This window comes from Furipterus horrens, unplaced genomic scaffold (assembly GCF_987537825.1).
Source record: "Furipterus horrens unplaced genomic scaffold, mFurHor1.1.pri manual_scaffold_5, whole genome shotgun sequence".
NCBI lineage: Eukaryota > Metazoa > Chordata > Mammalia > Chiroptera > Furipteridae > Furipterus > Furipterus horrens.
Window position 1 is genome coordinate 160,206,960 of NW_028327175.1, and position 21,756 is coordinate 160,228,715.

General features: G+C 44.2%; 1 protein-coding gene across 1 annotated transcript in view; it reads left to right on the forward strand.

The window, feature by feature from the left end:
- Positions 1–21,756, forward strand: part of MACROH2A2 (macroH2A.2 histone) — a 46,336-nt gene that overhangs the window by 13,065 nt on the left and 11,515 nt on the right. Inside the window, exons 2-5 of the mRNA XM_090278133.1 lie at positions 6,207–6,437; positions 17,250–17,356; positions 18,558–18,755; positions 20,164–20,274. Coding sequence (XP_090134259.1) covers positions 6,266–6,437; positions 17,250–17,356; positions 18,558–18,755; positions 20,164–20,274 — 588 coding nt within the window. The 5' untranslated portion in view covers positions 6,207–6,265. The remainder of the gene's footprint in view (positions 1–6,206; positions 6,438–17,249; positions 17,357–18,557; positions 18,756–20,163; positions 20,275–21,756) is intronic.

A 21,756-nucleotide genomic window follows, 5' to 3' on the forward strand; every position in this document is an offset into this window, starting at 1 on the left:
AGGTGGGGAGCCTTGTATGCACAGTGGAGATGCTGGACAAAGGAATGATTCACATCCCAGGCAGGAAGGCAAGAAACCAAGTAGATGTCATCACACTACTCCGAAGAGCGCACAAGTTAAAAACCTATGAATTATTTATTTCTGGAATTTTCCATTTAATATTTTCAGACTGAAGTTGACCATGGGTGACAGAAACTGCAGAAAAAGAAACCGAAGGAGGAGCGGCCTCCCGTATTACACATAACGTGAATCCACTGTAATTAGTAACTTGGAGGTGAGGTGCTATACAAGAAAGACAGGAAGCCAAGTGAAATGGAATGATTTTGAACATGTTTTCAGAACAAAGCGAATCCATTTTTTGATACTAAGGCACAAGGGTCCTACTTTGGGATCACAGAAGAGGAAATGTGAGGCCAGCTGAAGGGAATAGTATTTACAAAGTTTCTAATCATGTGAGTGCTGCTGATGGGATAACTGACCGTACAGAAGACAGAGGTAGAAATAGGAGGTCAAGTAGAGAGGGTAGCCCAGGTGAAGATTAGAGCACACACACCTGCACCTTATGTAACAGTGACTTAAGGGGTAATACCTAAAGTTGATGGAGTCAGAAACAGAGCTTGAAGGTATTATTTAACATTTCCATGGTAATCAGTGGAGGAAATAACAATGAAAATACACTGTCAACAATTGGAAAAAGAAGGAGAAAAGTGAATTAAGTTCTAATCCTTAGACAGCATTGATAGAGACTCTAAAAGTGAAAATAAATCAAGAAGAAGAGGTATAAACATTAGAGTTTGGGAGGTAACCACCAGAACTAAAATGAAAGATTGTTACATGAAATGACCTCTGGAAGTGAGATCGGGGGTAGAAAAAGTGAAGCAAGAGACTGTTGCTTTTCATTTTATGCATTTCTTTACCTTTTGATTCACTTTGCTATGTGCAAGTACTGCTAAGATGTAAAGATAAAATAAACTCAAATTTCACTCATTTGTGGAATCTAGTGAACAAACTGAACTAACGTGGAAAATAGAGACAGGCTAATAGAGAGCAGGCTGACAGCTAAGGCGGCAGGGACAGTGGGGGAGTGGAGGGATTAAGCAAAAAGGGAAAAGGACTCAGAGACATGGACAGCAGCGTGGTGATTGTGGAGGGGGAGGGGGACTAAATGGTAATGGAAAAAATACAGTACATTAATAAATAAAAAAGGGGAAAATGAAAAATAAAATGAATTTTAAATGACTTATTAACTTTCTGGTTTTCTTTGCTTCACGGTGACCTTACGCAAGTCGTAATTTTATGTTTTAGCTTGGTGGTGGGCGCTAACAAGGAAGTTGCCAAACCTTCTCAGCCCACAGAGAACTAAGCGTCTCAGTCATTTCTTCTGGAGCTTCTAGGCCAAAAGAAATGCCTACTGGCTCTACTTATTAGGCTCTACTTATTCAGTGGTTAGGTCCAAACAACTTAAGTATATATGCCCTAACAATTTAGTAGCTGTTTAAGAAAACATGAATATGTGAATTAGAAGGAAAGAGAATATTTATAGCCCATTCTTAAATAACCACAATGAATTACAAATAGGCTGTGTGCACCTATTGGACGCTGCACAGCTTCTCAAACCTAAGGGTCAAATTGGATGCTGACACTCGTTTTCTGTTCCACATTGATTGTCACCCGACACTGGCTTTTAATCAACAACAGCCGAACACTCAGCTTTGCAAAGATATGGCATCACCAAAAAGGAAGATAGTGCAAACTACCATGAACCCCTGGTAGGCCCACTGTGAGCTGGTGGCTGTGGGGTCCAACAGAGGTGGAGTAGCACTGTATTTCCTTTGAATCTTAAACACTGGTATGCCCCAGGGTGCCTTGCTATACAGTTTGGGAACCATATCTCTCACATCTATTTGAAATTGTATTATGGTCTGTCATAAAACTTTATTGGAAAACATTTGAGGACAAGAGCCATGTATATTCTACAATATCATTCATGTAGTTTCTTGTTCAATAATAAATGCTCCATAAATATGTAGTTTCATTGAATCTATGCTGTCATAGATTGCAAGATGCATACTGATTTCTAGAGATAGTAAAATGTTTTCTTTAAAAAGCACTGTAAAATCAATGAAATACAGTAGTTATTTGAATAGGCTGGTGTGAGTTTATTGCCCAAGTCTGAGTCAGTGCTGCAATTTAATATTTACCCTTGTGATATCTGTAAAATCAAATTCATCAGTGTCTTTATGGGCTGAAAACCCGATCGTAAAAGTAAATCCTGAAACAACAGTGTTCGAATATGCCTTCTTCCCCAGCACACACACAGCCAGTCACATTCTTACTGCTGTACTCCCAGAGGTGAAAGGGAATGGGCCGTCAGCACTCTCCCCCACTTCTTCCCTGAATTTTGAGTTTTATTTTCCTGTCCCCCACTGTTAACATGCTTATAAGTCTCCCATTCACTCTGCAAGTAATTATGAGACTTGACACCTTGGTATTCTTGGTCTCTCAGTTATGAAAGGACGGGTATATTGCAGATCTAGGATGTATTTTTCTGGTCTTGTTCCCAATTCCTCTGAAGAACCTCAGAGCTGCCTGGAAAATGGAGCCACCTGAGCAAGGCTGCGTGGCCTCCAGGGGGCGCCCACATCGCGCCCATAACCACTCAAAGGCCCTCTTCTTGAAACGTAAACAAACATAACGAACTAGAGTCCTTAAGCTTTGCCTAATTAGAGTAAAATTTGTTTTAGAGCATGAGGTAAATAAATGTAAACATTTAAATGTTAATGTTTGGCCGGAGGGAAATATCTGATGGACAGGAATTGCACGTTGCTGTAGTTCTTTTCTCTTTCGATGAGCGGCCCTACGCAGATTCAGATTCACATGACTTAGATGACAGTCCTTTCAAGTTTTTATCACCTGACTTCCCAAGAATGGAAAGAGTTGGGGGGAGGCTGGCCTGGAAAAAAAGAAAGTCAGATGTTATCGTTTCTTACAACTCCAGGCAGAGCTCAGCTCAGGCCGGGGGCAGGGGTGATCTTTAGAAAGCAGGGTCTTCTCTCAAGGGACTCCAGGAGGTGAGGGCACAGCCCTTGCTTCCATCTGTGGGTCCCAGTAGGCGGGATATGCCTCCTCCCTGCTTTCCCAGGGGTTCCTTGACATGGCTCTGTTCTTACAGTGTCTGGGGACCTCCCGGCCCTTGGGACCAAGGAGTTAAATGCCTGGCTGCTTACACTCAGCACGATGTCTGAAAAGATGGGCTTCCCAGCTACGAAGAACCCTCCAGCTCTATTAATGCATATACAACGGTCCATGTCACACTTAGACTCAAGTGGAGCTGCATCTTCAACTCTGTCTTGAGACCCTAATTAGAGGGAAGTCTGGAAGCCAAAGATAGAAAGTCTAGTTATAGATGCTATGTTTGGGGTGATCCCTACGTTTTATAATATTCAACTGATATGTTTGTCTATTTGACCTAACTCTGTTTTCTTACCTGATTCTTTTATCTTCATGAACATTTTAGGCCTCAGTCCCCTGAAGCCACCTGTTTTTCTGTTACTGCTGGTCCTAATTTCCGATTTTTAGGGAAATTTGTGACTCTTCTTGGCTGACGTTGGAGAAGTCCCCTAGGTAGCTTTATGTTGCACACCTACTCATTCTCTGGCTCTCTTTGTTTGAGAAAAATGGAGGAAGGGGAGGGCGGGTCCTGCCTTTGCGGTGTTTGTCCCCTGTGCATGGCTCTCTGTTGGCAGGAGAGATTGTGACCGTCCAGCATGTATCTGTCCACAGGGTATGTCCACCCTGGGCTGGGCTTTCCAGGTGGCTTCGTTGGCAGCCAGACCTTCCCTCCACTTAACCAGTGACTGAAAAAAAGCACATAATTGGCTTAGTGGAGTCACCAATACTAATATAGTTTTATGAACCTGCACAGACTCTTAATGCTTTAAAACTCATTTCTTAAAGGGATTAGACTTCTTTTCCAGAATCATTTGAAAGTTGAAAAAAACAGGAATGTTTAAGACCAGAAGGACCCTCAGGATCTGTTAGACACTATCCCATTTTACACATGAGACCCACACCAGTGACACCCAGAGCTCACAGAGCTAGTTATGTGGAAGCAGAACCATGCCCTGGAGTCTGTTCCTAGTCCTGGGCTCTTTCCGCTATACCAGGGGCCATGTCCATTTTGAGCATCACCACCAACTAGCAAACATGTACCAGGTAGCTGGATTTGAGGACAAGAACCATCATTTCACATTGCTGTACGTGTCCCCTGTCCCCTGGGACAGTGATGACCAACAACAGGTACTCAGAACATTTACTGATGCCTGACCTAAGTTTCCTCAATATAAATCGATGGTTATAATCCTAATATGCAGTTGCCTGCTTCCTCCAAGAGAGGACATCTGTGAGTCTATGAATCGAGTCAGCAGCCTTGCACAGCAGAAGCATGGAAAATGCAGAAGTTCTAAAAACAGTGGTATTGCTTTGTCCCTGCATCTTACTGTGAAAGAGGTAATATTCTAAGGCTATTTGCTCATTTTTATTCTTACTTAACTTTGATGAGTACCTACATCTTTTGGTGGCAAAGTGACACATAAAATGGGGGCAAATAAGTACATATAAATATTTAAAATTAATGTATGTAAGGTATGTAATAAAGTGCCTCAAATTTGCATTTCTTCACCTTGGGGATAAGAGGGTGTTGAGAATGGGGTTTGTTGCTAATCCCATAGTTTTATGTAACTCCTCAGTCATAACAGAATAATCAAATACTTTAGAAAATTCTTCCATCCAGATTAAATAAATACCAATTTTGTACCTTTCACATTAGCCATGCATTCATTTAGCCCTTTCACCCATCATATTTTTAGCCACTTCCTTAGGCCTTTTCATTCCCATCGTGGCTGTTGGTGAGCTGGCCTAGCCAAAATCTAAAATGGCAGCCTCAACAGTAGAATCAATTTCAGTTTATTTTTGACTTTCTCATTTTTCATCACTAAAGGAAATGACCAGCAAGAATGCCATTGCCTTTGGGGCAGAGAGCTTTGATTCATTAACATACTTCTTAGAAAATTTCTGATTTCTTTTCTTTGGCCCTGCTTGCTTGTCCTTTGTAATTTGCCTTTATTTATTCTGAATTATAGTCCATTTTTTGGTCAGAGTACTCTCTCAACCAACAAAAGTTAAGCACTATTACAATCTCTGAATTAGTTTTGGCCTTACAGACTCTTTCAGAAGCATATAATTTTTTTATCTTCACACAAAAGATAGCTTCCTGAAATAACAATGAGTTATAAGCATGTCTCTCTCTGCATCGTATTGAAGTCATCTCTTCATGCTGATTCTGAAATTTCTCCCCCAAATGAACCTGGATTCCCCCGTTCCAAGGAGTGGAAGCTTGGGTTGCAGTCTAACTTTTAATTTGCAATGTTCGGTTACTGTACATTAGCATATGCAATAAAACTGTGTCTTCTGGCATGTTTCTATTTTTTTTTAATTATTGGAAATTTAGAAAAGTGTTTCCACCTGAGAAATCTGCTGTGAGCTATAGGTCAAAGGTAACATTATAATAAAACACTATGTATTAAAACAGGCAGAAGCAAATCAGTTTTCTTGTTGCTGCTGTAACAAATTACCCCCAAATTTGGTGGCTTAACACAATACAGACTTATTCTCTCAGAGTCTGCGCTGAAATGAAGGTGCCAACAGGGCTAGTTCTTTCTGGAACCTCTGAGAGGAGAATTTATTCCCTTCACTCACATCACTGCTCACTCTGATCTCCCGCCTCCCTTTGCGCTACCCAGATAATCCAGGATAATCTCCCCATCTCAGGATCCTGAACTGAATCACATCAGCAAAGTCCCTTCTGCCATATAAGGTTATACGTTCACAAATGGTTCTGGGGATGATGAAGCGGACATCTATGGAAGCCATTATTCAGCTGCCTAAAAGACCATGACTTCTCTCTCTGGTGACAGTTTCTTTGGGCTGGTTTGATGGGGTGGGGAGATGTTCATAGGTGGGCCTGCCAATGTCCCTGCAAAGATCCCATGCCCAGCTTCCTGCCCGAAGCCCCCTGTGGTGGCAGCTCGGTCTCAGCTGCCTCCACAGGACTTACCAGGCATGTCACCTAGCGCTCTGGGACCACACTACTGTGCCCAAGATATTTGCCAGCCGCCCTTTCTCACCCTGTTTTCTTTCCTTTTCAGCATTGTGTTAGTGCCGGGAGGCTTCTGTGTCAGCAAGCTGAGAGGGCGGCCGAGGCAAGATGTCGGGCCGGAGTGGGAAGAAGAAAATGTCCAAGCTGTCCCGTTCAGCCAGGGCCGGCGTCATCTTCCCTGTCGGGAGGCTGATGCGTTACCTGAAGAAAGGGACATTCAAGTACCGGATCAGCGTGGGTGCTCCTGTGTACATGGCGGCAGTCATCGAGTACCTGGCAGGTAATGCGACCTCGAGGGCCAGGCAACCCAGCCCCATATCGCACCCTCCCACAGGCCGGGAGGGGTGCTGTCTCAGGCCACTGCGGGTGGTAACGGTTTCAGCTTGCCTGTTTGGCTAAGATCCATTTCTGCAGGCTTTAGGGGAGAGAAGAGGGCATGAGGAGGACAGATGCTCAACATGGGAGGAAGAGAACCCACAAAAAGTGGCTTTTCCACACCAGCCCTGAAAAGGGTGTGTCTTGTTTAGGCAAACGCAATGTTGTAAACATCTAGGTTCCCAAAGAAGAGAAACTATGGGGACCATGGGTGGGGGTTGCTATTCATTCTGTGAAAGGGGTCATCACTTTATATCAAGGCCTCGTTAAACATCAGTTCTCCTGGTGTATTGAAACTAGGACTCAGTGTCCATAAATAACGTTGACCAGAGCATCAAAAGCATCTTCAGTTGGTTCCCTGAAGCCAATAATGTTCTAATTTTGCTCCTTTACAGTGGTGGCTCTCTGTCTACAATGGGTGCATAGGCAATAGTTTCCCATATTGGTTGTTTAAAAAAATTGTTTTTTACTAAGAGGTGAGTTTTGCTTTGTGTATTCTTTATATACTTGATTAACTTTTTATTTCATTTTTGTCTTTGTTGTACTTTTATGTCATAAACAGAAACCATACTTCACAATTTCAAGGATGCTTTAAATATATATAAATATATCAAAATAAAAATCTATCTAAATAAGTGTGATTAGTTCATTGAAAGGATCCATTTAGCCATTAGCAACAATGCCTCTGATGCTGCCCATGGTTAACAAATTTCCCGCACACCAGGGTTAAAGCCCTTGGAAGTCCACCAGGGGGTAACAAAGCAAACCTTCCCAAACTGTCTACCCGGAAGCAGAGCCCCCTGCAGCCACAGCATGAAAACCCCCAAGTGTGGCAAGACTCAACCCAGTTTCTGTCCCAGGTCCCTCTTCCCATCATGCTCCTTCCTCAAGAGCAATCTCTTCCTCTTCAAGTGTATGGTTCTATTCTTCTCTCCTTGTCCCCTGTCACTCACTGATCAACGTCACTGATGAAAGGCTTCCTTGATCCATTCATGGGAACCTTGTCCCCCTGAACTTTCTGTCAGGCAGGCAGACCTCGGCACCATGAGCCTGTCCCATATTGTGAAATAAAAGGCTTGTTTCTGGGCTGAAAGTTTTTCAGGAGAGCCCTTCGGGAGGTTGGAGAGAAGGGCTGGAGGGCTCTGAAAGCCAACTGAGTCAGGTGTGATAGAGCAGTGCTTTCCGAAGGGGGTCACTCTGGGGATCTTGTTGACAAGGTCTGGGGTGGGGCCTGAGACTGCATTTCTAACAAGCTCCCAGGTGGTGCTGATACTGCTGGTTCAAGGAGCACTCAGAGGAGCAAAATGGTAGCCTGTCTTTTAGGAACAGGCCTAAAAACTTGGAGGAATGATTAAAATGTAAGTTCCAGGTAGCCCACTTGGTTAGAGCATCATCTGCATACATCAAGATTGTGGGTTCAATCCCTGGTCAGGGCACATGCAAGAATCAACCAATGAATGCATAAGTAAGTGGAACAACAAATCCATGTCTGTCTGTCTGTCTCTCTCTCTCTCTCTCTCTCTCCCCCTCTCCATCTCCGTCTCCCTCTCCCTAAAATCAATAAAATAAAAGTAAAAAAATAAATATAAAACTTTAAAGAAAAATAAAATGCAAGTTCCTGGCTGCAGCCCTCCCCTGGTGGCCTGATTCACTGGGTCTAGGGTAGAACCCAGAAATCTGATGGAAAAATCCACTGACTCCGGGATGGAGAGAAAGGACTTTTAAAAAGGGTGAATGAAATTTTAAAACAATCTGTTAGGCCCACTGAGATTGGAAACCCCTTAAGACTGGAAACCCTTGAGTAACCCAGAAATTCCACAGCCTCTGAGCAGGGAGCTGAGGTTCCCTGTGGCCCTTCGATCCCTAGCCGTGCACCTTCTGCTATCCTACACTGCCCGTTATAATGTTTGTATAATTAAAGTAGTCAAATACCTGGCAAAAGTCTAAACTTCATGCATAATAAAACAAAATTTGGCCTTTGAATCACTGGCATCTCTGTTCATCTTTGGTTCAGATAAAAGCTTACAGTTTCCTATTTATTTATTCAACAACTGTCTGTTAAGCATCTACATGTCAGTGCACACACTAAGTCCCCAGGCTACTCTGGTCCACTGATAGGATTTGTAATTTTTCTTGGATTAGAGCCCCCAGCTGCCTCCATAGCAATGCCCACTAGAGCCTAAAGGTCACACTCTGACTTTGAATCAACAGGTCTTTAAAGATTTATAGTATCTCCCAAAGCAGCACCATCCTGTTTCTCAGCTGAGTTTTCATAATCCTCCATTCACTCAACACTATTGAACCCCTGCCATATGCCCAGTGTTGTAGATGCTGAGGATGCAGCATAGACCGAGACAGACATCCCTGCCCTCCAGCAGCATGTGCTCTGGAGGGGAGAAGCGAGCAACTAAGTGGAGTGTCTGTGCTGCATCCCATGATGCTAAGCGCTAGGGGACAAATAACGCAGAAAGGAAGGATGGATAGGGTGTTCCAGGAAGGGAGGAGGGGGGTTATAAAGGCCCTACTGAGGGGTGGCATCTGAAGGAGGCCAGGGTGTGGGCCTGCAGATATGTGTGGGCGGGTGCCCCCACCTGAGGGAAGGCCGGGGCTGGGAGTGTTGGGGAACAGCAGTGGGGCCAGAGGGCTGGAGCTGAGGGAGGGGGCTTGGGCTGTAAATGAGGCCCCAGGGAGGATGGGCTAGTGGGGGGAATAAGAGCTAGAAGCACGGGCTCTGCCGGGTTTTGAGCAGAGGTGGAAGTGATCTGATCCTGGCGGGGAGCAACAGGAGGGTGGGAGCAGGGAGAGAAGCTGGAAGGCTATTGCAGAGATCCAGCGAGAGACGTGGTGGGAGGGGAGTGGGCAGTGAAGGCACCACGAAGCGGTCAGAGTCCTGATGTATTTTGAAGGCAAAGCCAACAGGATTTACCAATGGGTTGCACACGAACTAGAAGAGAGAGGGAACACCTGGAAGGGTGCTGTTGCCATTAATACCCTCCGCCCCTCCCCAGCCAGTCCCAGCATCCAGCACCTTCCTCCGTCAAATAGAGAAGGCGAAGTTGGCCTTTGGAGGCCCAGGCCTGTCTTCTCTGTGTCCCTGCCCTTCCTTTTGTGCGTGTTCTCCCCTCCAAACTCAGGCTGGAGTTGAGAGAGCTCAGGCTTGTTTAGATGTCAGTTTAAATCCGGTTTGTCAGTTTACCAGCTCTGTTACCCTGGGCTAAGAACTGAGTCTGCCTGAGCTTCAGGTGTATAAAAATGCCTGGTGGATAGGATGTGCTCAAGACGTGGCAATTCTTCTCTTCTCCCTTCTATTAAGAGCTAATGAAGTCATTCAGGGCAAAACATAATGACTAATTCTATTAAAGTGTTGTATTTTGGGGCTGTATTTGCATTTTAATTGGGCAGGGAGTTTTAAGCCAAAGAAGGGAATCATTATTAGTGGAATTTCAGGCTATTGTTGAATAAGTAAAATGGGGATGTTTGTTAGCTGTTTTGTTTTTTTGTTGTTTTGGAGGAGGCATCAACTGATTTTACTTAGGAAACAGTGTTCACAATACAAAAGCCCCCTGTCACCCTTGAAATGACCTTCAGCATTCAAGACACAAACATGACTGAATTTGTCCTTGAAGATACATCAGAAAGCAGACGATCTTGCCTGCGCCAGGCGTGCTTTCCAGCAGAGCGGCGAGCATTGAACACGGTGCAATAAGATAATGCGCACTGGGCAGAGAAGTCAGAGGAGCTTGGGGAAGGGTCGGGGCAGGCACAGCACGGGGTGGCTGACGAATGGAAAGCAAGGGTTTTAAGACCTAAGCCCTGCTTTTTCTCAAATTGATTGATTGAAAATCCTGATGTCTGAGTCTCACCGCCAGAGATTCTGGGGTATGTTCTTGGTACCAGGGTTTTTTTACAGCTCCCCCAAATGATCCTTACGGGCAGCAGAGGGGAGAGGGGCATCCAGGTCGGCACAAATCTTTCAGCCTCGGCTGGCTACTTCCTTTCAAGCCAGACTGTGTGGGTGGAGGTGTGGAGATGTGGACTTGGAAACAAGAGGATGGAGACTGTAGGAGGAGTCTGGCGGAGAGGAAGAGAGGAAAGGAAAGAGGCTGGTGCATGGAGAACGGTGCCTGTAGCTGAAGTAGGAGACAGTGGAGGAGCAGCAGGATGCAGCCTAAGGGGCTCCGTTTGGGAGCTGGAAGGTTTTGGTGTCTGCAGGATGCCCAGAAAGGTGCAGAGGTTAGGGACGCTGGATTCTGGCTCTGCTCCTTATCAGCTAAGAACCATCAGGCATGTCGCTTTATTCTCACAGTGTCATTGTGAGGATTACGTAAGATAGTGCATGAAAAATGCTTAGCACTGCTCCGGGCACATGGCAGCAACTTAGTCCATGCTGCAGTCACTGCAATTGCTGCTCTCAGGAGGGAGCAGGAGGCTGGAGCTATAGATGGAGCTCTTGGGCAGACTGCAGGAAAGGCCACGGGAATGAGTGAGGTCATCCAGAGAGAGCGCCGGGACAGGGCTGGAGACCCCAAGACCAGCCTGAGCGGCACCAGCGTGCCCAGGTTTATTGGCCAGGTACGGGGGAATGGGTGTCGAAGGAGGCTGAGAGGGACAGCCAGAGGTTAAGGAGAAAGGTGTGTGAGTCGGTGTGAGACCAGGGGAGGGAGAGGGTGTCAGTAACTGTCAGGGGCCACGCACGGCACTGAAACCAGGCGAGGACAACAGATCTAGCCACCTCAAAGGCATGGCAACCTTGGCAAGGACAGTGTGGATGGTCAAAGGCACATGCAGTGGGTTGAGGAACAGGAAGTGTGGGAAGGAGACTAAGGGTTGAGGACTGTTCTAGGGAGTATGGCCCAGAAGAAGGGAAGTGAGAGGGGATGGCAGCTGGTGGGGTGGGAGGTGGGAAAGGGTGTAGCACAGGAGATACTTGAGCCTGGGGCCCTCAGATTCTAGCTTCAGTTTCACTACCCGGACCTGAAGTTTAGCATTCCCTTCCTTCATGAATGTGGACAACAACATTAGGGTCAGCAACAGCCGGGACTCTTTAACGAATTAAAATTACTGACATTCTTTTAATATATTCCCATTGTTATAGCCATGTACACTCATCATTACTTAAGAAGCACAGTTTATTAGACCTGCCACTCGATTTTATTATTTAATGTGTTAATTAAGAAGCATATAGCCTACTGTATCCCAGATTTTTCAATACTTTGAAAACTATATGTCAGTGTAATCAGTTCTTTTTGGTCATCCCGTGTATTTTCTGCATTTAAAACCTTGTCCTGTGTAGGCGAGGATGTAGAGAAACTGAAACCTCTGTGCATTGCTGGTGGGAATAAAAAATGGTATAGTGGCTGTGGAAGACAGTCTGATGGTTACTCAAAAACTTAGAAGAATTATTGTCTGACCCAGCAATTCCACTCCTAGGTATATGCCCCAAAATAATTTAAATCAGAGACTGAAACAGATACTTACACATGAATGTTGATACAGCATTGTACACAGTAGCCAAAAAATGGGGACAATGCAAGTGTTTTAACCCAGTTCACATTTCCAATGTAACTGAGGAAAAACAGACTCAAAAAAGAAGCCCCAAATTCTGGAAAAATAATTTTGTATTCATTAGCAATAGATATAACATAAATACAAGATATTGAGAATGAATTTACCATTTTTATGGTGAGAAAATGTCTTGTGGTATATTTTTAATTGAGAAGATAAATAGGTCTTCAAACAGGGTTGACCTTCAGGGCACCACATGAAATCATGGTGTAACATAGAAACCCATCATTTACACATCATTTCCAGACATTTGGGTCTCTCCATTTAACACTGAGCATTTCTTTGTCTAATGATTTTCATTTATTACATTTGTGTTTTGAAAAGACATGTGTGGTTGTGCAGACTCTACCCTGCACAGTGACACACATTCAAGGGAATACCATTCACGTCATGGACCTCAAAGAACTGTACAGAGGAGACCCCCCAAAAAACTGGAATTATCTTCTGGAGGGCGGGCCCCTTGTAGTACATGCTTCCCCCACTAGGTGAGTGTTCCAGTGTCCCATCTGTATCAGTGTACCAGCTGGCATTGTTGTGAGAGGCTGCATTCAGCCTCGGTGAATTTTTTTGAGGACTCAACATGTTTGCCCATTTCACAATGGGTGATTTAGGACCACACCTGCCCACACCATGCTGAGTGTTCAGCAGTTTTTGACCAAAATGGCATGACACCCGTGCCCCACCCTCCCTATTCACCCGATCTCACCCTGAGCTTCTTTTTTTTGTTGTTGCTGTTTCCCTGGATGAAAAAATATCCTCAAAGGGAAACATTGCCGATGTGGAAGAAGTGAAACAACAAACAGCAGAAGCACTAAAAGGCATCAAAATCGATGAGTTCAAAACTGTTTTGAGCAGTGGAAAAAACATCTCAATAGGTGTATTGCATCAAATGGAGAGTACTTTTAAGGTGACTGAAGTGTAAACATGTAAGAATAAATACACAATTTTTTATAAATAAATTCCAGCTTTTGGAGGGTTCTCCCCTCGTATTATTTATTATGAACATTTCCAGCAGATGGCAGGAAAGGGTCTGGTTCTGACTAATTGAAGGACGTCAAGTGTCTTGAGGAAGGGACATCTTTCTAGTTTGCACCAAGGCACCTATGACCTAACAGTGGCCTTGTTGGCATGGATCTGGAGGAGGACAAAACTGGTGACACGGAAACAATTTAGACAGCCATTGCAGTTTTCTGGGCTGGAAGAGAATGGCAACAAACATGGAGAAGAGGGGCAAAGGTGTGTGAGGTTGTTGAGGCTGGAAGGAGGGAGGGAGGAGGTGGAGGAGGACATGACTCCCAGGTCTGTGTGTGGATGGAGCTGCCAGACCCAAGGGCAACGGGAGGAGCAGGTTTGGGAAGGGGGCGATTTGGATTTGGGGAGTTTGATTTACCTGTGGACACTGAGGTGAGGAGTCCCAGGTGACATCACAGCAGAGCTGGAGGTGCAGATCTGACCACATGGGCAGGTAGGTGGAAGCTGGAGTCGTGAGTGGATGTAACTCCCCCTAAAGACTGCATGGTCTGAGCAGAGCAAAGGGCCCACACAGAGCCCTGGAGGCACTGTCACCTAGTGGGCAAGTGTATAAGCAAGAAGGGGCCAGGGAAGGAGGGTTTGAAGGAGTGGCCACTCCATGCCCTCTGTTCCAACTTTCCAGTTAATGTGATGTTTCCCATCTGCTGGGGGCTGGGATTTCCAGTGTTGATTCAGACTGTGTACGAAATGAGAGGACGTAGGCTCTTCCAAAATACTTTGCATGGTGAGCTTTCCAACAGCCCTTTTGGCTACAGAAATCATTTTTCTTACTGCCAGATACTCAGCTGCATTCCAGGTGAGACTTCCAAGAAGTGAGAGGTTTACTCTGGAAGTCTATAAACTTCCATATAAGTCTCCACCACTTAACGGAATAATGATCTTCCCGCAGAATTTCCAATGAAAACAAGTGTGTGCTGTATAAATCCAGTTTTCCTACTGATTGCCAACAGAAGGATACTTGTATTCCCAAGATCAATAAAATCCCTCAAGAATGTAGCAACTATAATGTGGAAAAGATGTGAGAGTGAATTCGCAGCAATGTAGCACTTTTCATTATGGAAATACCATATAAATATTTAACTCTAATGCTTATTTTATAGTTCACGTGAATGCATTTGTAAGAACAGCATTTGAAAATATTAATAATGATTAATGTTATTTCAAACATTTAAATGTCAATGTCTCTATCCCAAGAAATGTTCAGACTAAACATTCAGCAGAGAAAGAACTCCTTGGTCTTGATTTTGTGCTGTGTGTCATTAAGAAGCTTTCCTTTTTATTCCCTGGCCGGTGTGGCTCAGAGGATTGAGCACCACCCTGTGAACCAAAGGCTCGCCGGTTCGATTCCCAGTCAGGGCACATGCCCGGGTTGCAGGCCAGGTCCCCAGTTGGGGGCACCGAGAGGCAACCACACACTTATGTTTCTCTCCCTCTCTTTCTCCCTCCCTTTCCCTATTTCTAAAAATAAATAAATAAAGCCTTTTTCAAAAAAGGAAGAAGCTTTCCTCTTTAAAGACAAAAAGCTGTACCTCTGTTTTTGCTCTAGAGCACATGATCCAAATTTTCTTTCTTAAAACTGATTTTGGAAGGGGTAGCCTGGGAGCCCAACCGCACGAGAACCTCACCTTGCGCCCTGCTTTGTCCCACCTGCTGAACCGCTGCCTTTACTCTCCGTCTGTGCTGCACTGGATTCCAGCAGGTTTTCCATCTGTGAATTTCACATCTGTGCATCTGTATATAACCTTACCTTCAGGGGCTTCTTGAAGGCTCCAGGAATGTAGGGCTTCCCATTAGCCCCACTTTTCGTGCTGACAGCTAAGTTAATGAACTTGGGAAGATGCTTAACTTCTTCCTCTAAATGCAGGTTTCAGACAGGAGAGGGATGGTCCCAGATGCCAATTTAATTTGATTGCTCAGAAGCTTAAAACTGGGAGGGTCCTTGGCCCCTAAACCCATCTAGACAAAAGGGTGAGTGGAGTGCACCTTTCTCCCAGGCATTGGGACCCCTGAGATGAGCAAGTGCAGGAAACTCCTTTTTAAAAAACCTTCACCCAAGGATATGTCCACTGATTTTAGAGAGGAAGAGAACCATCCATGTGAAGGAGAAATATATCGATCAGTTGTCTCCTGCACATGCCCCAACCAGGGACTGAACCCACAACCTAGGTATGTGCCCTGACCAGGGATTAAACCTACAACCTTTTGGTGTAGGGGACAACACTCCAACCAGCTGAGCCACCCGACCAGGGCAGGAAACTCCTTTTTATTGCACACAATGGCAAGCTGCACATTTTAACCTCGAGTCATACAGCAAGCTTATTAGTGAAAGCTGTGTTACTACATTTCTTTTTGATGGGTACACTTTTTAAGATAAAGAAAGGGTTGGGCAGCCTTCTGAATACAGCAAATCAGATCATTATATTATTATATAATAATGGCATTAATTTCAAATACTCTGTCCCATTGTCCCAATAGATACGCTCATACTTCTCAAACTACAATGCCCGCCCCCTAATCTCTGATACAGAAAACATGACCACTGTATAAAAAATTGTTAGTAAACACAATATTCATTGCTTAATAACCTGAAAAAGATGTGAGATGAATTTGCAGTGATTTAGCACTTTTCATTATGGAAATGTCACATAAATATTTAACTCTAATGCTCATTTTATTCTACTTTTCGTTAATTACATTTGCTTAGTTAATATGGCATACTTATGCCAAGTTTTTATTTTATTGTCATAGGTTTTATAAATGATGGCAATTTCATGTGCTATTTTATTTGAGATTAGGTTAATTGTAAAGACATAGAGAATCACCTGTTAATTTGGGGGTTTTAATATTTATGTCATTGTAACAGCAAATCCCCAACACACACACACACACACACAGCTGTGTAAACACATCACACAACAAATGTATGCACACATGCATATACACACACTTTTTCATCCACGTATTAGTGAAACAACTCCTTGACACATTGCCTTTAGCTTTTTAAAGGAAGACATTTTTCTCTGTAGGCTCATTCATACTTTTGAGAGCAGACAAGTTTGATTTAACAGAACATCCTTCTAAAAAGGAGGAAGAAGGAAAAACAACAAAATAGGAGGAAGGAGAAAGCACACAGATGGTATAAAACAATTCTATAGATTTTTAAAAATTTTACTCAGAAACTTCAATAGTTTTAGGAAAATCCCTTTCTATCACATTTACCAAATGACATTTTTGTTAAACTCCGAGCCATGCATAGGGTCCAATGGATATGTGGAAAACCCCTGGGCCCCAACATCCCTTCCTTCCTAGTCTCATAGGTATCCTCACTAGGAACTCACTTCTTGGGCTAAGCATTTCATCTTTCTGTAATATAAGTCAGTTCTTCCCATCCACTTTCCTTTAAGACAAGAGGGACCTGGGACATCACGTGAAGTGGAAAACAAGATTCTGAAAGGGGTCCCAATGGGTACCAAAGTCAGACTTTACTTAACATCACTGTCCTCTTCAGAGATGGCCCTGCTGTCTGTAGGCTAAAAGAAGCTCAGGTCCTATGTTTGGGTCTTGTTTTGGTCAGGATTAACTTCTGCCAACAGTGGCTTAAACAAATTTATTTCTCTTTCATACAAAAGAAGTCTATAGAACATAGTCCAGGTTGGTAAGGAAGTTCCACAGTCATAAGATACCTCAGTTCCTCCTACTATTACTCTATCATCCACAACTTTCTTCCTCTTGGTCAAAGATGGCTGCTCAAACTCTGGCCATCACGTCCTCAGTCTGCCAGTAGAAAAGAGAGGAGCACCATACAACACGACTGTTTGCCTTTTATTAGCCAGAACTTAGTCACATGACCACACTTATCAGCCAAGGAGGATGGGGAAGAATTAACATCAAGGGATACCTGGAAGACTTTGCTACAGGATCATATATCAGGTCTTGCTAAAATATCTTACTTGTCTATGACCCGAATTCCTCTCAGCTTTCCGGCTTTCTTTCTAGGCCCAGACATAAAAATCACAAATGAATAAATGTGATCACACTCAAAGACCATCCCCAAGAAAAAGCTTTAGAAAGTTCCAACTCTGTTCTGTGATTGCCTACTAACTCCTCCTTGTAATTTCAGCGGAAATTCTAGAATTGGCTGGCAACGCCGCGAGGGACAACAAGAAGGCCCGGATAGCCCCCAGACACATCCTTTTAGCAGTTGCCAATGACGAGGAGCTCAATCAGGTATGTCTGCAGCATGCACACATGCCACCAAATGGGTTTGCCAAACACTATCGCATGTGGCCGCAGCTGACTACAAATCAGTCCTGCTACAGTTCCCAGACATTTATACCAAAAAACCTAAGTCATATAAGAGAAGAACCAATCTGCTAGCTGTGTCATTGAGCTTCAAAATAAAATTACCTCTGCAATAGATCCTGTTATATATTCTGGGTCTGGTTAGACCTTTTTTTCCTCTTTTAAAGCAAGTTCAATGTGTTGCTGGGGAAGGTGCTGTGCACATAGATTACTCTTTTCAGAGTTTCTTCCCACAAACTTTGTTGATGATGTATTCTGATGAGGGCTGGAGAGCCCTTCTTCATGTATTAGAACCGATCTTTTATATTTTAGAACTAACTCCAAAGTGGAGTGAATGTCCCCCACCCCCACCGAATGTCCCCCACCCCACCCCCAGGGATGTGCAAAGTGGCAGGTTAATAGTATAAGAATTTTTTAAAATTCAATAAAAAATAATTATTAGAAAAAAATTTAAAATACAATCTACAAGCTGCCATTTTTTTTGTTATTAGAGCCAATAGATATACAGTAACTCTGTCAATTTACTATAAAGGTTTCTAGACTCCTCGTAATTCCTGTACTTTGGCACAAGTGGGTACCTAAAAGTTTGTGCCCCAGCCCTGGCGGCAGGCCACACTTGGAGCAGTGCCGCACTAGGATGCGTAGAATGTGTCAGTGGAGTAGTACCTGCCAATGAGTTAAGTAAACAGACAGCAGCAGGGAGGTGCCTGGTCAAACATATTTTACTGATGGACTATGTGATCAAAAGAGTGCAGAGACCACTAGTCTTCTGTTAACTGGGTCTAGCCCTAGCATTGACCTTTGAACCTTGTTTTGTCAAGCTGTGCTCCCTGTGTGTGAAGCTCTTTATCCTGTTAGGTCTGGAATTCCAGAGCCCATCACTGGTTTCAACCTTTCCTTTTTCTTTGCTTGTTTTGTTTTCTGCGCAAGATCCCGGGAGGCCATGGCACCTACAGAGACACACTCTGCAAGTGAAACAGGGAAAGTCAATTAGACTGTATATTGTGCAATTTCTTTGGGAAAACAAAGACCAGATTTAGACCTTGTTTTGCAAGCAGTTAGAATTGTATTAAATCCATAATCACAAAGCTCTGAGCTGTCTGAACTTGTGCGTTTCTTTCTTCAGCTGCTAAAAGGAGTGACCATTGCCAGTGGAGGCGTCCTGCCCAGAATTCACCCTGAACTGCTGGCCAAAAAGCGAGGGACCAAAGGCAAGTCAGAAACTATCCTCTCCCCTCCTCCAGAGAAAAGAGGAAGGAAGGCCACGTCAGGCAAGAAGGGCGGCAAGAAATCCAAGGCTGCCAAACCACGGACATCCAAAAAGGTAAGCTAGGTTACATGTGTGAGCTAGGGACTCTCAAAACAGAAGGAAAATTGAACGTTCAAAAAATGAAGGTGTAGCCGTGTCTCCAAAGAACTGAGGCCTCTCCACAGCTTGGTCCTGGGATAAAATGACAAGAATGTTTATGGAGAAGAATAAGCAACCCTTGAGACGGAGCTCAAATCATCAGACAGGGTCTATTAGAGGTTTCCAAACTCAAAGTGTGGGTGGTTTTCATGTCTCCAGATCCCCACCATTGCCCCCACCAAAATCTTATGTGAGAGCTAATAGCCTGGAACTCTGCTTTTCGTTTCTCCAGCGCTCCATGTTGCACACTAAAGTATCTCTGGTCTCCCCTAGATAGTCACCTAAGTCCAACCAATGAGACTTCAGGTGCTTTTGATAAACCAGTAGTTCTCAACCCGTGGGTCGTGACCCCTTTGGGGGTCGAATGACCCTTTCACAGGGGTCGCCTAAGACCATCGGAAAACACATATATAATTACATATTGTTTTTGTGATTAATCACTATGCTTTAATTATGTTCAATTTGTAACAATGAAAATACATCCTGCAAATCAGATATTTACATTATGATTCATAACAGTAGCAAAATTACAGTTATGAAGTAGCAACAAAAATAATTTTATGGTTGGAGGTCACCACAACATGAGGAACTGTATTAAAGGGCTGCGACATTAGGAAGGTTGAGAACCACTGGGCTAAACTGATATGCTAAGCAGCTACAGCTCAGAGATGCAATTTGCAGGCTAATCCTTTCAGATGCTGCCCAGCACAGTAACCACTATCCACGTGTGGCTACTTCAATTTGAATTTAACTTAATTGAAACTAAATCAAATTTAAAATTTGTTCCTTGGTTGCACTTGCACCAGCTGAGTGCTCAGTCACCCTGAGCAGGACAGGCACGGGACGCTTCCATGATCACGGGAAGTTCTATTGGACATCGCAGCTTCAGAGCTTGTCTGTTTCACTCCCAAGACCTCCCTGACAACACAGATTATATAAGAGCTCACTGCACTGCCACACCGCCCCGGGGAAACCCCGGGAAGAAGGGGGGTTGAGCAATGTGCTAGAATGACCCCCCTTGGTTCTGATGCTTGTCATCATAAGCTGTAGGCATCGAAAACAGCAAGAATAACATACCTGTGTCCAGGTTTGAGGAAGGACTACAGGTACTGTGAACCCTTTAACGCACCATATTTTTGGTAGCACCCTTTTCTTTCCCTTATATTGCTGTCCCTTGCTTCTCTCCATTGAGAATAGCAAAACATAACTCCTGACCACTTCCTTTCATATCCACACTACTGGTAGCCATGCGAAGAACTTTATCAAGCCACTTTGGTCTTTTTCCAAATGATTCCCCATCTGTCCCTCTAATTTCTACCCACAGTCCAAACCAAAGGACAGCGACAAAGAAGGAACTTCAAATTCCACCTCTGAAGATGGGCCAGGGGATGGATTCACCATCCTCTCTTCCAAAAGCCTTGTTCTAGGGCAGAAGGTAATAAAGAGAATCGTACTGTGCTGTGGTAAGCCATGAATGTATTTTTATAACCTCCTGTTTACAAGCAATGATGCCTCCCTTCTATCCCTGGCTCCCCTAATCTGACTTTCACTCTGGTCTTGAATTATTCATTTTTAAACTGAAGAGCTAGGGCAGTGTCTGCATTGTGAGAGTAAACAAGCTCTGTAGTGCTGAGCATTGTTCATGCCGAAGTTGGTCAGCCAAAGGTAAGCCTAGAGGATCCTTCTGGTCAGCAGAGAAGACGGCATTACTGGTTTTGCTGGAAACTCCCCTGCCCCTGTTATTTCTGTGCTCACACTCCTAGCTAACTTTCAAAGACAGGTTTTGGGGCATTGGGGGGGGTGGCGGGGGGGGGGGTCTACCTTACATGTCTTAAAGTAATTTATCGAAGAAAGAAAATAGAAATATGTTTTCTGAAAATCCCTGGTGTTAGAAATGAATGATTTGCCAATAATTTAAGACTGCTTGCCTTTCCTGATGGCAGGAAGAAAATAAACAGGGCTAGAGATTTGAACGGTCTCCAGCACAACAGCAGCCCAGCCAGACATGCAAATAATTCATTCCCATAGCATCAAAATTTACCAAACAGACAATTTTTCTATCAGCTCAACTGGGGTTGAAATATGATCCACAAGGAAACAGTTCATCATATTCCTGGTAGCTGAGTGTTTGCAGCCTAACAACAGTACATGTGAACTTCTACTGAAGCAGTTGGGAAGAGCATGTTATAAGAAGGGTTAAACTTGGCAGGTTCCTTATTCATCACTGATGAAAGCCAGAAGCGAAGAGGTGGAATTTATATCCCCTCTAGGGGCCTCCATAGTTACATGACGATTAGCCTTCTCTCACTTTTCTAGGGGAACATGAAGTTCTTGCTCACATAGGGAAATGACAGATAATGCCTTCATTATACTAAGCTATGGGCACATAGGGCGGCATTTCACAAGTGTAGCCCCTAAAATGTGGTCCCCTAAAGAAAGGCAAGGTGGCCAGACATAGGCTGCTCAGCGTCTTGGAGCCCCTCACTTCTCAAGCAAGTCGTCAGCTTTGCGTCCCTGCCCCAAACTCTGTGCTGCTCTGGGAAAGATGCAGGAAACAGAAGGCAGAGGAAAGAGCAAGCCCCAGGCTTCCCTTGCAAGAGCTACTCCAAGAATATGTCACCAAACACCAAGGCTGCCAGAACTGGGAAGTGAAGGCATAGGCTGTAGAAAAAGGAAGATGAGGGGAGGTCCCATTTCTGCTCCTAGAAGAGGAGGCAATTTGTTGCATGCTGCTAACCGCAGAGTGAAAAATCAAATCCACTGAACACAACAGAGCCTAATGAAAACCAGTCACCTGGGACCCTGGCTGGTGTGGCTCAGTGGATTGAGTGCCAGCCTGGGAACCAAAAGGTCTCTGGTTCGATTCCCAGTCAGGGCACATACCTGGATTGCAGGCCAGATCCCCAGTTGGGGGTGC